The sequence below is a fragment of the Brassica oleracea genome, chromosome C4, assembly GCF_000695525.1.
Source record: "Brassica oleracea var. oleracea cultivar TO1000 chromosome C4, BOL, whole genome shotgun sequence".
Classification (NCBI taxonomy): Eukaryota; Viridiplantae; Streptophyta; class Magnoliopsida; order Brassicales; family Brassicaceae; genus Brassica; species Brassica oleracea.
In genome coordinates, this window is record NC_027751.1 from 31,208,942 (window position 1) to 31,228,285 (window position 19,344).

General features: G+C 34.6%; 2 protein-coding genes across 2 annotated transcripts; both read left to right on the forward strand.

Moving 5' to 3' along the window:
* The first annotated feature begins 1,345 nt into the window (after positions 1 to 1,345).
* Positions 1,346 to 3,163, forward strand: LOC106340869. Its single transcript, XM_013779700.1, has 3 exons — positions 1,346 to 1,537; positions 2,192 to 2,818; positions 2,908 to 3,163. Exons 1-3 carry the CDS (start codon positions 1,388 to 1,390, stop codon positions 3,055 to 3,057), a joined length of 927 nt encoding a protein of 308 aa, XP_013635154.1. The 5' UTR covers positions 1,346 to 1,387; the 3' UTR covers positions 3,058 to 3,163.
* Positions 3,164 to 13,993: 10,830 nt separating this feature from the next.
* Positions 13,994 to 17,199, forward strand: LOC106342583 (protein NRT1/ PTR FAMILY 8.1). The gene is made up of 5 exons (XM_013781557.1): positions 13,994 to 14,254; positions 14,572 to 14,684; positions 14,756 to 14,973; positions 15,173 to 15,726; positions 16,117 to 17,199. Exons 2-5 carry the CDS (start codon positions 14,576 to 14,578, stop codon positions 16,949 to 16,951), a joined length of 1,716 nt encoding a protein of 571 aa, XP_013637011.1. The 5' UTR covers positions 13,994 to 14,254; positions 14,572 to 14,575; the 3' UTR covers positions 16,952 to 17,199.
* The last annotated feature ends 2,145 nt before the right edge of the window (positions 17,200 to 19,344 follow it).

The window sequence follows — 19,344 nt, forward strand, 5'->3', positions numbered from 1 at the left end:
AAGTGGTCTAGATACGGCTTAGTAATGAACTTGGCCGATTACTCCTTTCCTACATATACAGGAAAGATCACGCACCAGATGCGTAGAATGTAGAAACCTACACTGAGGTTCACATCAGGGGGAGTAGTGCGTGTTGTACTCTTTTTCCTTCATCATGGTTTTGTCCCACTGGATTTTCTTGATAAGGTTTTAATGAGGCAACATGAAGCGTACTACAAATCATGTGTGGTTATGGCATCCAAGGGGGAGTGTTATAAATCATGGAGTGGATTGCCCTTAACCAGGCCCGGTCCAAGACCGGCCCAATGCCTAGAATATGGAGAGACGGCTGAAGCCATAGAGAGAGGAGAGAGAGAGAGCCGACTTTAGGAGAGAGAGACGGCCACAAAACTTGGAGAAAAGGAAACCCTTTCTTTTTCGTAGTAGATGTAATCTTTTCATTATTATGTATTAGTAGTTTTCCTAATCCTAGTGAATTTAGGTTTTGGATACTTTCCATTTATCTTTATCTTGTAATCATTATATAAAGGAACCTTTATTGATCATTAATAACATAGAAATATCCAGTCTCTAAAGTCTCTAATTACAACAGATTTAAGGTTTTTGGAGTCTTCTTACAATTTTCTCAACAATAAATGGTAGTGGAGGAAAGCTGGAAGAATTGTTCAAGTGATCAAATGCGTCTAAAAATACACATTCTTCGTATTAATTATCGAAGTAAAAAAAAAGATGAGTTTTGTTTGTTTTTTTCTTTCTTATTGAATGAATGTAAAGGCATGGACGCATGCATGTGATCAAATCATTAATAAAATTATAGGCAGGTAGATAAATCCAATTCATTGATTAATCATTTTCTATATCATTTCGTGTAACATGCATGCAATTTGAGAGCATGTTTAATGAAGGAGTTCTATAAGATGGGTTCTTAACTCATTTCTTAGCTTTTAACTAAAAAAACTAAGAACCGACTCTTAAATATAGACGAATTCTTAGATTCCGTTATAAACTCCACCCTAAGAACCCCCATCAATCGTGATCTGAGTTTTGAACACTATATTGTATTAAAAGATCTCGAACCAAAAGCAAACGTAAACTGAAAAGACTTTACCTCACGCCAAGTTTGACTTCTTTCAACCCTTTTCATTAATAAGAGACTTGTATAAAGAAGCTGCGGATAATTTTTTTTTTTTGGTAAAAAAAAAGTGGTTTCACCTTTTTGCCGGGAACCCAAGCATTGTAAATAGTTCCTCTTACCATGAATTGAACTCGCGTGACGGTAATTACAGTCGTAACCCCTTTAACACTAGGCCAATTCAACGTTGGTGTTGCGGATAATTCAGATAGATATTCAAAGCAAGAAAAGAAAACGAGAGATAAGGAAAATAAAATGGCTGCCTTATCAGAGAAAGAAGCTGAAGCTTATCTCGACGCAAGGCCGAGATACCCGATGGATTGGTATAAGAAGATAGCCGCACGGACACAAGACCACAAGTTTGCTTGGGATGTCGGCACTGGTAGCGGTCAGGCTGCTATTGGGGTAAACCTTCTCATTATTATCTTCTTCTTTTTTGTTTTAAAAGATTTATATCTTCTCTCAAGACTTCGAAAAAAACTGAAACCTTCCGTTACTATATGGTCGAGTTAGCATATACATGATTTGCGATAGAATAGGCTGATAAATCCAGCAACAAGATAACTAGTTCACTTAGGAGGCTCTTTTATTGTTTCATGTTCATTATCCAAGAGGTAAGTCAAATTTAGTGCCGCACACTGATTGTTGTTCTTCGGGCTCTTGCATGGGTTTTTTATTTTATTATATGTATATTATATAATTTAATTTATTTGTGTGACTAGAATATATTATTGAATAAAAATTTTACTTTTAAAAAGATAATATAAAGATACAATCTTTTTCATTGATTAGAACTGATTGCAAATGAGCTTACGCAGATTTGGGAGAAAAGGCAAAACTGAAGAAGAGAAAAGAAATCGATATATGTTTTACTCACTTGGTCTCTGATTGATGAGTTTATTTTGTGAATATGTAGAAGAAAAAAAAGAACAGTTTAGTTGATATAGTTAGAAAATTTGTCATGCTAGTCTGCTGATTTTTATTACATAACAAAAACTAATCTTTGACAATTTCGAGAACTTTTTTTGACAAATATCAAGAACTTTCTATATTTTACAGCTTGTTGAGCATTACGAGAACGTGGTGGCTACTGATATAAATGAGGCACAACTTAAACGAGCAGTCAAACACTCAAGAATCAGCTACCATCACACTCCAAAACATATGTCAGGAGACGAAATGGTCGCTCTACTCGGAGGAGAAAACTCTGTGGACCTCATAGTTGCTGCACAGGCTGTCCATTTTTTCGACACAACCACATTTTACAACGTTGCAAAACGTGTTCTTCGCAAGGAAGGAGGCCTAATAGCCATTTGGGTCTACAACGATATCGTTATCTCCTCCGAGATCGATCCCATAATGAAGAGCCTTGTGGACTCTACTCTTCCTTTTAGAACTCCTATTATGAATTTGGCATTCGATAGTTATAAAACGCTGCCGTTTCCTTTTGAGAGCATAGGGATGGGGTCTGAAGGGAAGCCTGTTAGGCTAGATATTCCGCATAAGCTTTCGCTTAAAGGGTTTATAGGATTCTTGAGATCATGGCAGCCAGCGATGAAGGCCAAGGAGCAAGGAGTGGAGCTTGTCAATGAAGATCTAATAAACAAGTTTGAGGAGGCTTGGGGTGATGAAAACCAAGTTAATGATGTTTTCTACAAGGCTCATATGATTGTTGGGAAAATAAAGGTACCCATCCAATATGTTAATTAGGTTTTTCACATTTAAATAGCAATTAGTGATACTTATTAGCTTGTTGTTACTTGTCTTTTGAGCAGGAAGTGAAATGTGAATCGGAACAAGTGTCTAAAGATGGTAACGAAGATCTCTTGCACCAAACGGAGGTTGGGAAAAAACAAGAAAGGCGACAACCATCTGATGAAGAAAAAAGACAAATTAAGAAACAAAATACAAGGGAAGATCGATGAGGCATGCTAGAGAAAAAATATGCACTACCTCTTGTTATAAACATAAGTATTTGTAAATTAGTTAAAATTTGAATCATCGTCAGTATTTTGGTAATATTTCAATATATAAGGGGTTTAAATAAATTATTAATAAACCATTTGAGAAAGTAATTAACTAATGTTTATGTTTTAGCTATCAATAACTTCAACGCCGTTGGATCTTGCACAAACCTGGACTATGATAGACTTGAGAATTGTAGGAACATGCCTGTCAAAATTACTGGATTTGTCCAACATAGTTTTTGTAATTTTTGGTAAATAGTTTTATTACCATTCGGTGATGACTTAAGACACTTTTGTATTGGTTGAGAGTTACTATTTATTGTTGGTATTTATATAAGAGGCCACATATTATTATTTTCTGTGCTTTCGGACACTCCAAGTTATGGTTTTTCAAAAAAAAAAAAATTTACTGGATTTGGATGTTTGGAAGAAAATTAATTACTAACGTTAGATGGACCATGCTAGATATACTATATGGCGTTGGGACACTAAAACATGAATTAAAAAATACTACAATACACAATGTTTTAACAAATTGTCACTCATTTTTTACTCTTTTCTTTATGTAAATGCTACTAATATTTTACATTGAGTAAATTAGCACAACGTAGGTGGCAATATATTTGCTTATGCTTAAACACCATGTAGAGAGCATTTGAAGTCAGCATCACTTTTTTGAATTATGATTTCTTTTGGCTAAAGTTATTTTGTGATAATATAAAATTCCCATGTTTCGAGAGTTGTGAAAAAGCTATAGTAAAAAGGTTATATTCTATAGACAGTTGGAGGTCAATTATTTATTTTTTTGTAAAATAAATGAAACTTGATTATTTTAAATCATCAACTTGTTTATACACCTATAAATTCATTTCTTTTATAGACATATATGTTCCCATCATTATAGTTTTCATAAAAGTGGCACTTTCATACAAAACAAATTATTTCTACCAGTCAAGTTTCTGAACCCCTTATACAAGTTATACACAAATATATATATAAAAGAAATCACCAATGAATTGTGAGAAAATAAATATCATCATTAACCAACCATCTGCGTGTTCATAAAACATATTATAACCCTGATAGTATTTTGAATTAAATGTTTTAGAACTAGAATTTTCACACTTCTGAAACAAATTTGAGATGTAGATGCAACGCCAATAAATGAGTAATTAAGGATGTTTTTAATTGGATTGGAAGAACCAGTGAATTGATCGTAGAGTGGAATCAAGAAGCCAATTACGTAATATATACGATCCAAATTTTCTAAATAACTTTATACTATATGAAAAATGAATCTATCAAGAAATTACATTGCATTGATTGGTTTGTTTATATATACATCCCAGTTAGATCTGTCAACAAATGATATTATTCTGATATTGGACCTAGCAACAACCTTTCATACTAACGTTGATGTCTTTATCACTTCACGTAAGACACTTACCTGCATCACAAAGTTTTGATTATGTTCTTTTACAAAAAAAAAAGTTTTGATTATGCTTTCAGTTGGTCTTGGTTAGAGATGTCAAAGGAGGGATTGGATCGCGGGCCGGGTCCGTGAAGGCCTGTTCCGGGGCGGGTTTGGGCCGGAGTTTTGTAGGCCCATTTTTTCGGGACTTGTGGGCCGGGTGTTGTGCGGGATGGGCCGAAAGCGGGATGGACCAAAGATGACCTGCGGGTTTTGCGGAGTCCCGCAACCCTAATTCTCAATTTTCCTTTTGTGCCTCCACCTGAAAAAACGAGAGAGAGAAAGTGCGACAAGAAGGCGATGCGGTGTGAAGGATCTCCGGTGACCGTGTTTCAAGGTCGATGATGCTTCCGGTCTACCATTCGCCATCTATCTCCTCTGGTGAAGCTTCTTGGAGCCATCACAAGAAGTTTGCGAAGTAACTTTCCACCAAAGAAGAAGATCCAGCTCCGGCCATGGTTTCTTCATCGACGGTGCTCCTGGGCTCTCCTGCGGTCCATGCATGTCACACGTAAGGAAAAATTCTTGTTGTTTGTTGTGGATCTATATTGTCGGCACTAACCAATTATTTCATCTTCTTTTGCAGGCAGGTCTCTTCTGGAGCTTATCTGCTTCGATCAACCACCGGAGCTTCTTATAGATCCACCGCCGGAGCTTTTATTCTTCTAAGATCCACCACCGGAGCTTCTCCTTCGATGCATGCATGTTCGTTTCCTTCTCCATTTCTCCTCTTTATTTAATTGTTTTGTCTGATATAGTTGTATTTCTTTCGAGTTATGTGTTATGTCTCTGTCTCGGTTAGGTTGGTTTAATTTGTTTTTAAATTGTGAATGTGTCCGTAGAACTCGTTAGAATATTTAGACCAGATTAAATCCATGTGAATGTGTGTTGTCTCTAATTGTCTTAGCGATCTATAGTTTGTGTTATATCTTATCTAAACAAATTCACCAACAAGATCCGAAAGAGTATTGTTAAATCCATGTATTAAGAAGACCAACAAGCGTTTTATCTGATATGGTTACAGAAGTTGAACAAAAATAACTTGTGTTCAGTCTCTGATATGTTTTCTTGTCGTGTTGTCTTTGTTTTGTGTTATGTTTTGAGGCGATGAAGTGATGAAGAACAAAGAGGCGACAGGTTCATCCTCTTCTCCTCTTATAAGATAAGACATTACTTGTTTGCATTGTAGTGCTGATATGTTCCATGAATTGTCTCTGATTTTTTTTGTTTTGTTTGTGTCATGTGTATGAATATGTGTTGTTTCGAGCTGTTGGAGTGATGGTGAACAAGGAGGCGTCAGCACATCAGCTTCTAGCTTTTCATCCCCTAACAGCTTCAGGACCTCAGGTTAGTCACTCTCTTATGCAAAACTGGTAATCATTGATAGGAGAGCTCGAAGTCTTATTGTCTTGTGTTGACTAGTTCGGTGAATCTTTGCCGCATAGCTAATGAAAAATCATTCCGAGGATTTTAAGGGTGATTGTTCATAAGCTATGCGTCTAGATTCACTGCAAAGTTAAGACAAGACTAGTCTCTTACTGTCTTCTGTTGAGTAGTGTAGCGACTTGTTTCACTGGTTTGCATTGTAGTCTCATGTATTATCTCTGATATGTATTTTCTTTTTGCTTGTGTCACGCGTATGAATATGTGTTGCCTCAAGCTATTGGAGTGATGGTGACCAAGGAGGCGTCAGCACGTCAGCCTACCATTGATATGAGCAGCTTCAGGACCTCAGGTTAGTCGCAGTCTTCCGTAGAACTAATAAGCATTGATAGGAGAACTCACTAGTTAGATAGGACTCCCTGTTTAGATAGGTGAACTCACTGGTTAGATAGGACTCCCTATTTAGATATGTTAACTCGCTGTCTTGCTTATGAATCACTGTATTGATATGAGAATTCACTGTCTTGCTTAGAACTAGCTTTATTGATATGAGAACTTGCTGTTTTGCACTGATCTTTTGTTAGATGCTTGTTTACGCTGCTTGTCCTCAAGCTAATTAAATTTTGTGAATGTTTATGTGAATATTTACGTAGCTTGTCCTCAAGCTAGTATAAAATTTAAATTATCAATTTTTAACTTAATTAAAATTTTAAATTATTTTAAAAACCCTAATACCACTTACGCACGTAGCTTAGGTCACGGAGCCGTAACTTAGCTTAGAATAGAATTATCTAAACATCAAACAAACCAACCAAAACCTGAGAGACCATGGGATCAAGAAGCGACCCAGAAGAGCAGTTCACTTTGGATACTAACTACTCGCCACTAAATACAACGGACTTTGAGACTCAACAAGTCATGGCAAGACTTGCTGCAATTGATGAGATCGATGATCAGCGTGATGGTGGTAATGATGGAAAGAAGCAATGACGCAAAAGAAAGCTCATCAGTCTTGTCGATTCAAAAGAGGATTCTGATGTTGAAATCACTCCAACAACCCAAACGAGGAAGCCTCCCAGACAAATAAATTTGGAACAGCCTCACAGAAACCCATGTACCAATCCACTCTAGATGGAGGTAGTGGCTCTTCTGCACATGCGTGTAGTCAGAAGAAGACTGTTCCTCTGAAATCTGTGATTCGTGGAGGGAGAAGAAAGCCAGCGCCTCAGGGCTTGTCTACTCAGTCGCGGAAAAACAAAGGACCGAGTACTCAGTCGATGAAGAAGAAGAGCAAGATCCAAGAGGAGATACCGGATTTTGATGATGAACTAGTAGAAGATGAGTTGGACGAGGCTGAAGCCGGTTTGGATGATATGGAGAATAGGAAAAGATCAGATGTGTGGAAGGATTTCATGGTGGTTGAAAAACCCAATGGAGATTTGAAAGCTGTGTGCAATCATTGCAAGAATGAGTATGCATGGTATTCTCACTCGCATGGAACAAGTGGGCTGAGAAGGCATCGGGGGAGATGTAAAATGTATCCAAGGAATACTGGGAGGTAGCAACAACTCAATACCGAGGGGAAAGTAATATCTCGCAAGTATGATCATACTGTGTTCAGGCAGATGATAGCTAAGACAATAGTCCAGCATGATCTACCTTATGCGTACGTGGAGTATCAAAAAGTTAGAGACACATGGGCGTATTTGAATGCTGATATCCAAACCATTTGTCGAAACACAGGGAGATCAGATGTGTATCGATTATATGAAAGTGAGAGAGACACACTCAAGAGGGAATTAGAGAGTCTTCCTGGACGAGTGTCCTTCACACCTGACTTGTGGACATCAGTGAAACGAGAAGGATACATGTGTGTGACAGTACATTACATTGATCGGAATTGGAAGTTGAACAGAATGATCCTGACGTTAGGTGCTCTACCACCACCACATACCGGTATGAATGTTGCGGTTCAGCTCCTTGAATCACTGAAAAAGTGGGGAATTGAAAAAAAGGTGTTCTCGGTCACATTAGATAATGCTACAAGTAATGACTCGATGCAGGATATTGTGAAATCGCAGCTGAATTTGAATGATGATTTGTTGTGTGGAGGAGAGTTTTTTCTTGTCAGATGTGCAGCTCACATACTTAACCTCATTGTGCAAGATGGGTTGAAGGTTATTGGAGACTCTTTTCAGAAAGTAAGAGACAGTGTTAAGTATGTATTAGGATCGGAAACGCGTGAACAGCTGTTCCAGAAATGTGTGGATGCTGCGGGAGTAGTAGAAGGTGGATGGCTAATACTGGATGTGCCGACAAGATGGAACTCAACTTACTATATGCTTGAAAGAGCCATCAAGTACCGTAAATCATTTATTAAGTTGGAGGCATTTGATAAGAAGGGTTCTAAAATGGCGCCCACAGCTGAGGAATGGACTAGAGCAGCCAATATTTGCGATTTTTTGGGTCCTTTTGCTGTGATCACAAGCTTGATGTCTGGTTCGAATTACCCGACTGCAAACTTGTATTTCTATCAGGTTTGGTTGATCCATGATTGGCTTCAGAGAAATGAGGAAAGCGAAGATGAGATTGTCAGATACATGGTGCCACCGATGAAAGAGAAGTTCGACAAATATTGGGACGAAGTCAGTGGTGTTTTTTGCAATGGTAGCAGTCTTCGATCCACAGTTTAAGATTTCTATTGTCGAATGTTGTTTAGGGAAGCTTGACATGAGTACCCATGATGCAAAGGTGAAGAATCTGCGTGACAAGCTGAGTATTCTGTTTGACTCATACGACAAAAAATCCAAGAATAACTCACCTTCCACTGAGCCTCGTGAGACTGCTTCGCAAAAAGCATGTGCGACAGGGTCAATGGGACTGTTTTTTAACTACAATGTGAGTGTTTTTCATTTTTTTTATCTTCTGTTTTTTTTTTCCCTTTCTAATATTTTTTTTTTTAACTTTCTTAGGATTTCTTTGCATTTTGCAAAACCAGTGGCATTGTGAGTGGAAAGACACCTCCAGAAGCTTATCTTGAAGAACCACCTTTGGACTTTACTAATTTCCAGAGCTTGGACATCCTCGATTGGTGGAAAGATAATGCGCATCGGTATGGCGACTTGGCTGCAATGGCATGTGATCTGCTAAGTATTCCAATCACAATAGTGGCTTCGGAGTCTTCCTTCAGTATTGGATCGCGAGTTCTGAATAAATATAAAAGCCGTCTACTCCCAAAAAATTTCCAAGCTCTGATATACACTAGGAATTGGATCAAGGGATAAAAATCTTATGCACATGGTAAATAACTCACATTTTAATTTTATTAAGAGTACCATTATCCTTTATCCTAAGTAAATGAAATTTCTGATATTTTTAGATGAAGATATCGATGGTGATGGTGAAGAAGAGAACTTACCATCATTTGAGTCCATTGTTGATGGGGAAGGTGAAGATGAGTATATGAGCAAGTTTGAAATGTTATCTTGATTTGGTGTTTTGTTTCAATTACAATTTCATATTTTTTTGTTTAAGTTGCTTAGTCTTGTTTTGAGTACTACGATTTGGACCATTTGGTGTTTTTCTAAAATTTACTTTAGTTGAGACTTAGCTTTTCATCTTCTACATGCAATTGATACCAGTTGATTCTCATTCCAGAAGTGAATGTATCTGTTTTACTGTGATTTCTATGTACTTTGATGAACTTCATGAACTTCAAAAACCAAGAAAACTTCAAGAATAAGAACAATATATGTAAAATTTTGTTGAGCTCCAATAGTAGATGCTTCATGTGTTCATGTATCTTCATTATGTGCACTTAGGTATGTAGTGGAGCAGCCTGCAGTGTCGAGATGCGTCCTGCTGCACTCCTTTTGCGTTCAGCCCGCGGGACAGCTTGTAAGGGACTGTGGACTTGGGCGGTACGGGATTGGGCCGACCTTTTGGAGACCGCAGCCCGCGCGGAACGGGCCCGCCTGGGTCCGCGAGATGACGATTCTGCTACGGTACAGGACGGGACGAACCAACCTGTTTGATATCTCTAGTCTATTTGATCAAATAGTTGGTTTGCAGATGAGCCATGGTTAGCTGTTTAGAATAGAATAAGTTTGTCTAGAATGAAGAGACTTTTGATTATGTTTTCGGTTTGATGTTTTAAGCCATCTATTTTTTCTTAAAGCTCCGTGTAATATAAACTGACGTGAGTATGTCTATCTATCGAAACAAGCATGAATTACGCCATTATTACCATTATTATGTATCAACCGATTTTAAGAGTTAATCATTAATCGAAACAATAGATTAAACTATGTTAAGATCTGCGCTTTGCGCATGATGAATTTATATGAAAATTATTTAAGAAATATCGTATGAAAAAATAAAATTTATATTCTTGATCGAATTAATATTTTGGCCCTTAAACAATTTTTTAATTTTTTTTTTGTTAATTACATAATTTGTTTACTAATTAGATGATACCTTTTTTTAAAATATTTTAGGTCAAAAAATCACTTATCGCATAAGAACCTAACGTTTAGGTCGAAGAATCTCAGGCCTACTATTTGGTTACAATGAAACTATGTCAGCTCGGTTTTATATCATGATTTAGCAATTTAAAAGTTAATTATGGTTATAAGAAGTTTATGTTCACGTGCCAATCCTATCTATCTTCAATATTTTTTTTCATTTTTGTGTCGTTTTTTTCATTTTGATTATTGTTCGATATAAATATTGATTTTTGAGTTTATTCTCATTTCGTTATTTTGTTTTGGCCTGAGATTTAGAAAAATGTTTAAGATTTAAAGTTATTAAAGAGATACATACTTAGATTAAGATCCGCGCCATGTGCAAAATAATATTTTATATTTATTGCTTATTTTATGTTTTCTACATATTATGAAATAATAAAATAATAATTATATATTAAATAACTAAGAAATCAGTTACTATTATGTAATAAATTGGCGTGCACATATAAATCAAACGACCGATCTTGTTTATTCGTAATCATTTTTGGGTAAACAAATCAAAACAATCAATCTTATCAATCGTATATGATATATAATTAAATTTAAATGATATTAACATAGATATATAGTATACTTTTAATATGATTTATTAAATAAGGTTTCTACTCATATAATTTTATGATTATTTGCATATTTGTGTAACAAAATTTTACACCAACGATTTTTTTTTTGATGTGGAATGTTTAGTGGTTTCAATAATTTATAATCATTTAAAATAAAATGTTAACTTTTCAATATATGTTCAATGTAGATATCAAAATATAAGTATGTATTTTCATATGATATATAGTTTAATTTAAACGATATGAAATATATATATATATATATTAACATAAACACCTATTAAAATAAAATTATTTATTCATAAGATTTTATAATCATTGTATCTTATTATAGAAAAAAAAATTAAACATTGATCACAAAAGCAAAAGTTTATATGAGACTTTTAACAGTTTTAATAATTTATACTCGTTTTGAAAAATTCAAAATACAACATATACAAAAAAAAATTTAATTTCTATTATATGATTAATGTAATTGTGTAATTTATTTTAATAATAAATAATTAAACAAAAATGATAGAAAGTATACAGATTGTTAGCAAATCTTTATTATTTAAAATTATTAATTGCCATATATATTTTAATCATATTAGGTATTTCTGTAGGTTTTATTTAAGAAAATAATATATAATAATTTCAATTTGATAAATGTATGGTCCATAATAGACATATTATATAATATAACATTCTCTAGCAATTTAATTTTAGACAAACAAAATTCTCAATTGATTTTCAAATCGTCACGTAAGCAAAATTAGCATTCAAATTACGTGACAACTCAGCATAACACTTTTTTAATTAGTACAAATTATATGTTATAACTTTTTAAATGTTTGTCTGATATCACTTGATAGGACTACACCATGTGAACCCATAAATCTACAAGTAATAACTAAAATAATGCATTGGATCTCAGTCTCTCTTAAGTCAGCGGCTAAGTGATTTTTGCTTACAAGATAATCTAATCTTTAAATAATTACTTGTTGAAAATCTTCGGAATGATTCGATGACTTTCAATCATGTATTAAAGAATTCAAAATAAATTACAGCTAATCATTTGGGGATCAAGAGCATCTCCAAAAATTATTCTCAAGTTTCCAAAACTTTATATTTAAAGTTTAAAGATGTTCTTCTTTAAAATCAAAACTTCAAACTCAACTTTAAAACTATTTGTATTTTATAATACGGTCTTTGAATTTATCATAACTAATTTGAATTCATAAAACTTTTGTAAATAACTAGAACATATACAAACATATTACAACAATATTAATTAATAAAATATTATATTAAAATATAAAATTTTAAACAAAATAATTTAATTAATATTAAACTTCAATCAAAATACCATATTATTCCATAAAGTGATTTTCGTAATACATATATGATTTACTAGTGCATTTTGAAGTAAAAATGGCTATCCTTATTTTTAATTTGTAGATTAGAGATAAAAATTGTTGAAATCAGGTGATATTAATACTTGTACTTACATTAGATAATAACAAGAAAATAGAAGAGAAACATAAAATATTGCTAAAAGACTAACTTTATCGATGATATTAATACTCGTGAATATATTTAATATAAACAAAAAATAATTGTACGAAAAAATATCATCAACAACAACAACATCCATCTTCAGTTACACAAAAAAAAATTGGATAATATTTAAAAATTTTGAAGGTTCCGGTTCAAACTTACCTGACTATTTTTGTTGTTGTAATATTTAAATTTGTGTAATAGTTATGTCTTCATGTAGTTTTTAGTTATGTCTTCATGTAGTTTTTTAAAAGGTTTTTTGTTAAGTTTCTCTTGTATAGTTTTGTTATCTAAATGTAGTTTTAAATATTTTAAATCTTATTTTAAAGTTTTATTTAATTTTATGTATAAATTTAAATTTTGTAAACAAAACTTAAAATATTTATGAGACATAATTTTTATAAAGATTAAAACAATAAACAAAAAAATATTTATGAATCATAAATGTGATGTGTTATTGTAGAGACTAAAATACAAATAAAAATATGAATCTTCAAATTTAAAGTTTTGAATAGTATTCCTCAAAACTTTGAAGTTTTGAAATTTTATCTGAGAGAGCAAAAAACTTCTATAGAATGTTATTTTCGAAGATGCTGTGAGGAGTTCAAGTCAACGAGTTGTAATTGGGGATACTGCCAAATCCTCAGTAGATATTTAGGGGTCAGTTTTTTTTTATTGACATCATAAGAGGATCCAGCTACGTGGATGCACATGCATTCCTTCTTTTTTTTGATATTACTTAAAGAATCTTTAGATCAGCTATTAATAACTTGAAAATAGTTGTCTATTTGCCCCTACTATTTCACCTAAACCAAATCAAACCCCATTATCTTTTACATTCTCGATATCATCACTATCCGTAGTTTTCAAACGATCAACTAAAATCTTCCTTTTTCTTCTATTTTGACCCTAAAAACAATGTGTGCTATATCTACCAAAAAGAAAATCAAATTACTGTAGTTTTTTTTGTTTTTTTATCCTCACAAATCCAGCAAATATCAACTAAAAGGGTCCAAAACAAATATAGGAAAACATATTTTGTTATTTTTCATTTTCTTGAACCAATAATATATCAAAAGAACATAAAATTAGAGTTGTAGTCTGATTATAGAACATTCTAATTTTATGATTCAATTTTCCTTAAAATATCACAAAGTGTGAAAAGAAAAAGATTTAAATAATTTCTGAAAATGACGTAAGTAAATATATAAAATAAAAAATAGATACTCTTTATGAAGTGTGAACACAATTTTAAAAAGAAACTCAAAATTTTGTTTTCTTTAATTTATTTTAGACCAAAGTTATTGTTTTCACACTTGTTGCTTTTCTTGTTTTTTAGTGGGAGAGGTCCACTAATAGGTGGACGATTCCTTTCGTCTATTAATGAAAGCTATCACAACACTGGGGATGAAACTGCAAACATGGGAAGAAAAGTAAACTACGCTCTTCTATTCTTCTATAGTTCTATCCATCTTTATTGGATATAAATAGCAAAGCTGGTAAGTGGAAACAGAGAGAGAGAGAGAGCGCTTCAACTTTTCAAGCTCACACCTCAATAATACTCCCACAAGTGCCGTGTAATCATTCTCTTATCGCTTTACCCTTTTCCCGAAACTTATCTATTCGTCACCCATCTCCGCCACCGTCACCGTCAACTTCTGTTTCGGACAAAGGTTTGCTCTTTCTTGGAGTTTTTAGTTTTGTCTTAAGCTTTTCCGTTCATTAACAAAGCCTTTGTATTTCGCTTTTTACACAGAATCTTGAATATTCTTAATCTTTTTTTTTTTCCTACTGAATCTTGAATATTCAGAGCATGGATTTTATGCTTGCTTTTATGTAGTGGTCGTTTCAGTCTATTCATAAACCAAATGACATGATTTTAGCTACTTGAAACCTTTATGGGTTTGTTCATATATACCCCAAAGTATTGAGCTTTAACTTATTTTTTCCCCAACGGTTATTTGATTGAAAAGGCTCATTTTTTAAATAGGATTATGGAAGAAGAAAAGGATGTGTATACGGAAGATGGCACTGTCGATATTCACAAAAACCCAGCTAATAGGAAGAAGACCGGAAACTGGAAAGCTTGCCGCTTCATCCTTGGTAACAATCCTATCTTGTGTTTTGCTTTATACTGTAATAGAAGACTTATCAGTGTTTGTAATCTTGTCTAGGCAATGAGTGCTGTGAAAGATTGGCATACTATGGAATGGGAACTAACCTCGTGAACTATCTTGAGAGCCGTCTGAATCAAGGCAACGCTACTGCTGCAAACAACGTCACCAACTGGTCTGGAACATGTTATATAACTCCTTTGATTGGTGCCTTTCTAGCTGATGCTTATCTTGGGCGTTACTGGACTATTGCAACCTTTGTTTTCATCTATGTCTCCGTGAGTTTTTTTCACTTTCTCTGCTAATGATTATCATTAAAATGTTTTTGAGTTTTGGTGGAAGTAACAAGTTTTTGTATCTCTCTCTTGCTGTGGTTTCGGGCCTGGAGGATTATTGGCTTCGTCCCTGAACCTCCTGATTTAGAAAAAAATATTTTTAAAAAAAGGAAGTAACAAGTTTGTTCTCTCTTTCTTACAGGGCATGACTCTGTTGACATTATCAGCTTCAGTTCCTGGACTTAAACCCGGTAACTGCAACGGCGACACGTGTCACCCCAACTCTGGCCAAACAGCTGTTTTCTTTGTTGCCCTTTACATGATCGCGCTTGGAACGGGAGGTATAAAACCGTGTGTTTCCTCCTTTGGAGCTGATCAGTTCGATGAGAATGACGAAGCCGAGAAGCTGAAGAAAAGCTCTTTCTTCAACTGGTTTTACTTCTCCATTAACGTCGGAGCTCTTGTTGCCGCCACTGTTCTTGTCTGGATACAAATGAACGTTGGTTGGGGATGGGGGTTCGGTGTTCCGACAGTGGCTATGGTCATTGCGGTTGTGTTTTTCTTCCTGGGGAGTCGTTACTACAGGCTTCAAAGACCTGGTGGGAGTCCACTCACGAGGATCTTTCAGGTTATTGTTGCTGCTTTCAGGAAGGTGAGTGTTAAGGTTCCAGAGGACAAGTCTCTGCTCTTTGAAACTGCAGATGATGAGAGTAATATCACAGGTAGCAGGAAGCTTGAGCACACAGACAACTTAATGTAAGAAACACACAAAGTATCCATCTTTTGTCCTATTCTAACCAATGTTCAAGAAATCGATAAGCGGCAATTAAGAGTTGTATAGAGGATTACTGATTAGGCCGATTGATCGGCCAGGGGCTAGGCGGGTGTTTAGACTGATTAATCGGCTAGGCGGATGTCTAGACTGATTTTCTAAAAAAATTGTTTTAGAAAAATCATTTTGTTTAGGTTGGATTAATGACTAGACGGGTGTGTAAACCGATTTTTTTAAAAAAATTGTTAGAGAAAAATCATTTCATTTAGGTCCGATTTGCCGTCAACTCGAGCGCCTAGCCGGTTTTTAGAACATTGTATCTAACCGTTCCCAATGACTAATGAGGTTTCTAACCAAAGTGTTGAACATGTTAGGTTTTTCGACAAGGCAGCGGTTGAGAGTCATTCAGATAGCATCAAAGACGGTGAGGTGAATCCATGGAGACTCTGCTCAGTAACACAAGTAGAAGAGCTCAAGTCCATAATCACTCTTCTTCCAGTATGGGCCTCAGGGATAGTCTTTGCCACAGTGTACAGCCAAATGAACACAATGTTCGTCTTACAAGGAAACACAATGGACCAACACATGGGGAAAAACTTTGAAATCCCATCAGCTTCCCTCTCGCTTTTCGACACGGTCAGTGTACTCTTCTGGACACCTGTCTACGACCAGTTCATCGTCCCTTTCGCAAGAAAGTTCACACGCCAAGAACGTGGGTTCACTCAGCTTCAACGTATGGGAATAGGTCTCGTGATCTCCATCTTTGCCATGGTCACTGCAGGTGTTTTGGAGGTCGTTAGGCTCGACTACGTCAAAAGCCACAATGCATACGATGATAAAAAGATCCCCATGTCGATTTTCTGGCAGATACCTCAGTATTTACTTGTTGGGTGTGCTGAAGTTTTCACATTTATAGGTCAGCTTGAGTTTTTCTATGACCAGGCTCCAGATGCCATGAGGAGTCTCTGCTCTGCTTTGTCTTTAACCACGGTTGCGCTTGGGAACTACTTAAGCACGGTTCTTGTAACGGTTGTGATGAAACTGACTAAGAAGAATGGTAAACCGGGTTGGATACCGGATAACTTGAACCGGGGGCATCTTGATTACTTTTTCTACTTGCTGGCGGTTCTGAGTTTCCTCAACTTCTTGGTGTACCTATGGATCTCTAAACGCTACAAGTATAAGAAAGCTATAGGTCGGGCACATTGATGAAACAAACTGGCTTCAAGTCTTGAGATTCTTCACAGGGTTACAGTGTTGGTTTAGGTTTTGTTTAATATTATTTCAAAGTTCTTGGTTGTAATTTTTAAATGTAGATATACGTGTAGTTGATGATTTGGGTTTGGGTTTGGCTTCGGCTTTGGTAATTGTATTGTGTGTGCTTCCTGAATAATGTTAGTACTTCTCTGTAAAAGGTTATTTGATTAAGAAAAAAATTTGAAACTTGGGACAATAAAGTTCAATAATTGCAAACTAATCCAAGTCTTGATTCCAGGTGCACGAAAAAAAATTCCAAGTCTTGATTCCTGGCATTGCTTTAGCTTTGAACATTTTCTTGACAAAAACAGAACTAGAAGCATCAATCACTTTTGAAAGATACAGGGTCTAATGGGTAACAATCACTATTGAAAGATACGTGGTCTAACATAATTGCAAGAACATTAGGAACAAATAAAAAAAAAACTACTAGGAATGATTATTCCGTATCAAATTTAGTAAGAATAAATTTGTTTTTGTTATAAGATAAAGATTGAAATGATCATCCACTCCTTTACTAACTCAAGCACTATGATCATCTACTCATCAAGCACTATGATCACCCACTCATTTACCAAATTAAGCACCATCTTTGTTATTTTATGTATTGTTGTTCACTATAAATATCATCACTCATCTCACTCTTTTGTATAACAAAATAAAAAGAAGAGTTTATAATCAAAGAATCATTACATCTCATCTCTCTTCTCCCTCTTTATAGTAAATATTCTTTCTTGCATATTTATTGTATATCTTCTTTCTGCGGGGAGAAATTTTCGCCCTTATTTAAATTTCTCGACACTATAAAATCATAAGTTATTTTACAACACGTTATCAGCACGAGTGTCCTCTAAATTGGTAAAATTTATTTGTATCATTTATACCCTGTTATAATGGTCGGTATACCATCTCTACTATTATTTATATCATGTTATAATGGCTGGAATACCGCCTATATTATTTATTAATAATTTAATTAATTTATTTGTCGGCCGAGCCGCCTTATATTCTGTTTATTATTTATTGGTCGGCCGAGCCGCCTTATATTCTGTTTATTATTTATTGGTCGGCCGAGCCGCCTTATATTCTGTTTATTATTTATTGGTCGGCCGAGCCGCCTTATATTCTGTTTATTATTTATTGGTCGGCCGAGCCGCCTTATATTCTGTTTATTATTTATTGGTCGGCCGAGCCGCCTTATATTCTGTTTATTATTTATTGGTCGGCCGAGCCGCCTTATATTCTGTTTATTATTAATTGGTCGGCCGAGCCGCCGTATAATTTATTTATTACTCTGCATTGACCGGCTGAGCCGTCGCATGATTTGTTGTCATAACATAAATATTTCATTGCCATATTTTTTTTACTTCTATTAATTTTTATGAAATTTTATAGATTTGAATGACTGTTTAATACAATATTTTTAAACTGATTTTTGGTGCACTCGATTTAACTCCAACGGTCACAAAGAAAATTTTTCAAAAATTTTCCCTTTCTCCAACGGGCATGAACAGTAATTTTCATCTATAAATACAACTCATTTTCACTCCATTTTCTTATCCAAAACATTTCATCTTCTCTCAAATATTTCTAAATCGTTCTCCGATTTTTCATTTCAAGAAAGATGATTTGCGCATTTTTGATTTTATGTGCAATTTTTATTTGTGTTTCTGTTTACGGTTTATTCGTTGAAGAATTTACTCCGGGTGAATTTAAAATGAATATCGGTTTATTTTTCTTTACGTTGCTTCTCCTTGTAATTGCGTGTGTTATTAATATAAATGGTTCATTTTAAAATTGCGAAATTCTAAAAAAAAAAAAAAAACCGTATTTATGATTCATGATATTTAGTATCGTTTGGTATTATCGGTTTAGTATATAATGTTAATTAGACGATGATATTAATTTGTCTGATTGTATATATACATGTTTTAAAGCAATGCACTATAATACTATAGTCATATGACATATAATATATTAACCATGACTAATGGTTGTCCATCTGCTAAAACGCATCGATCGATGGGTTTATGGGCTATAACGCATCGATCGATGGATCTGCTAAAACGACTTTGTTTAATTTAATTCTACACACTGTAATGTGTATCGCTTATTGTTAATTGGTTTGGTTCGGTTAACACTCCAAACAGAAAACACCTTTATAACGTGTAGTTGCGTTACCGATTTGCTCGTCTATTCATTGAACCATGCACATGCACACATGTGTCACCAATATACTTGTTTGATAATAATACGTTTAGTCAAAGTTATAATACTAAATTGGTTTGTTCAGAAAATAATATGTTTGAATTGGTTTGGATAACCATTGGTTTATATGGTTCATG

Excerpts from the sequence above, each read along its gene's own strand:
- LOC106340869 (XM_013779700.1), top strand. The coding sequence starts at position 1,388 with ATGGCTGCCTTATCAGAGAAAGAAGCTGAAGCTTATCTCGACGCAAGG. Across the intron at positions 1,538-2,191 it reads GCGGTCAGGCTGCTATTGGG|CTTGTTGAGCATTACGAGAA; the intron begins GTAAACCTTCTC and ends TATATTTTACAG. Across the intron at positions 2,819-2,907 it reads TGATTGTTGGGAAAATAAAG|GAAGTGAAATGTGAATCGGA; the intron begins GTACCCATCCAA and ends TCTTTTGAGCAG.
- LOC106342583 (XM_013781557.1), top strand. The coding sequence starts at position 14,576 with ATGGAAGAAGAAAAGGATGTGTATACGGAAGATGGCACTGTCGATATT. Across the intron at positions 14,685-14,755 it reads AGCTTGCCGCTTCATCCTTG|GCAATGAGTGCTGTGAAAGA; the intron begins GTAACAATCCTA and ends AATCTTGTCTAG. Across the intron at positions 14,974-15,172 it reads TTGTTTTCATCTATGTCTCC|GGCATGACTCTGTTGACATT; the intron begins GTGAGTTTTTTT and ends TCTTTCTTACAG.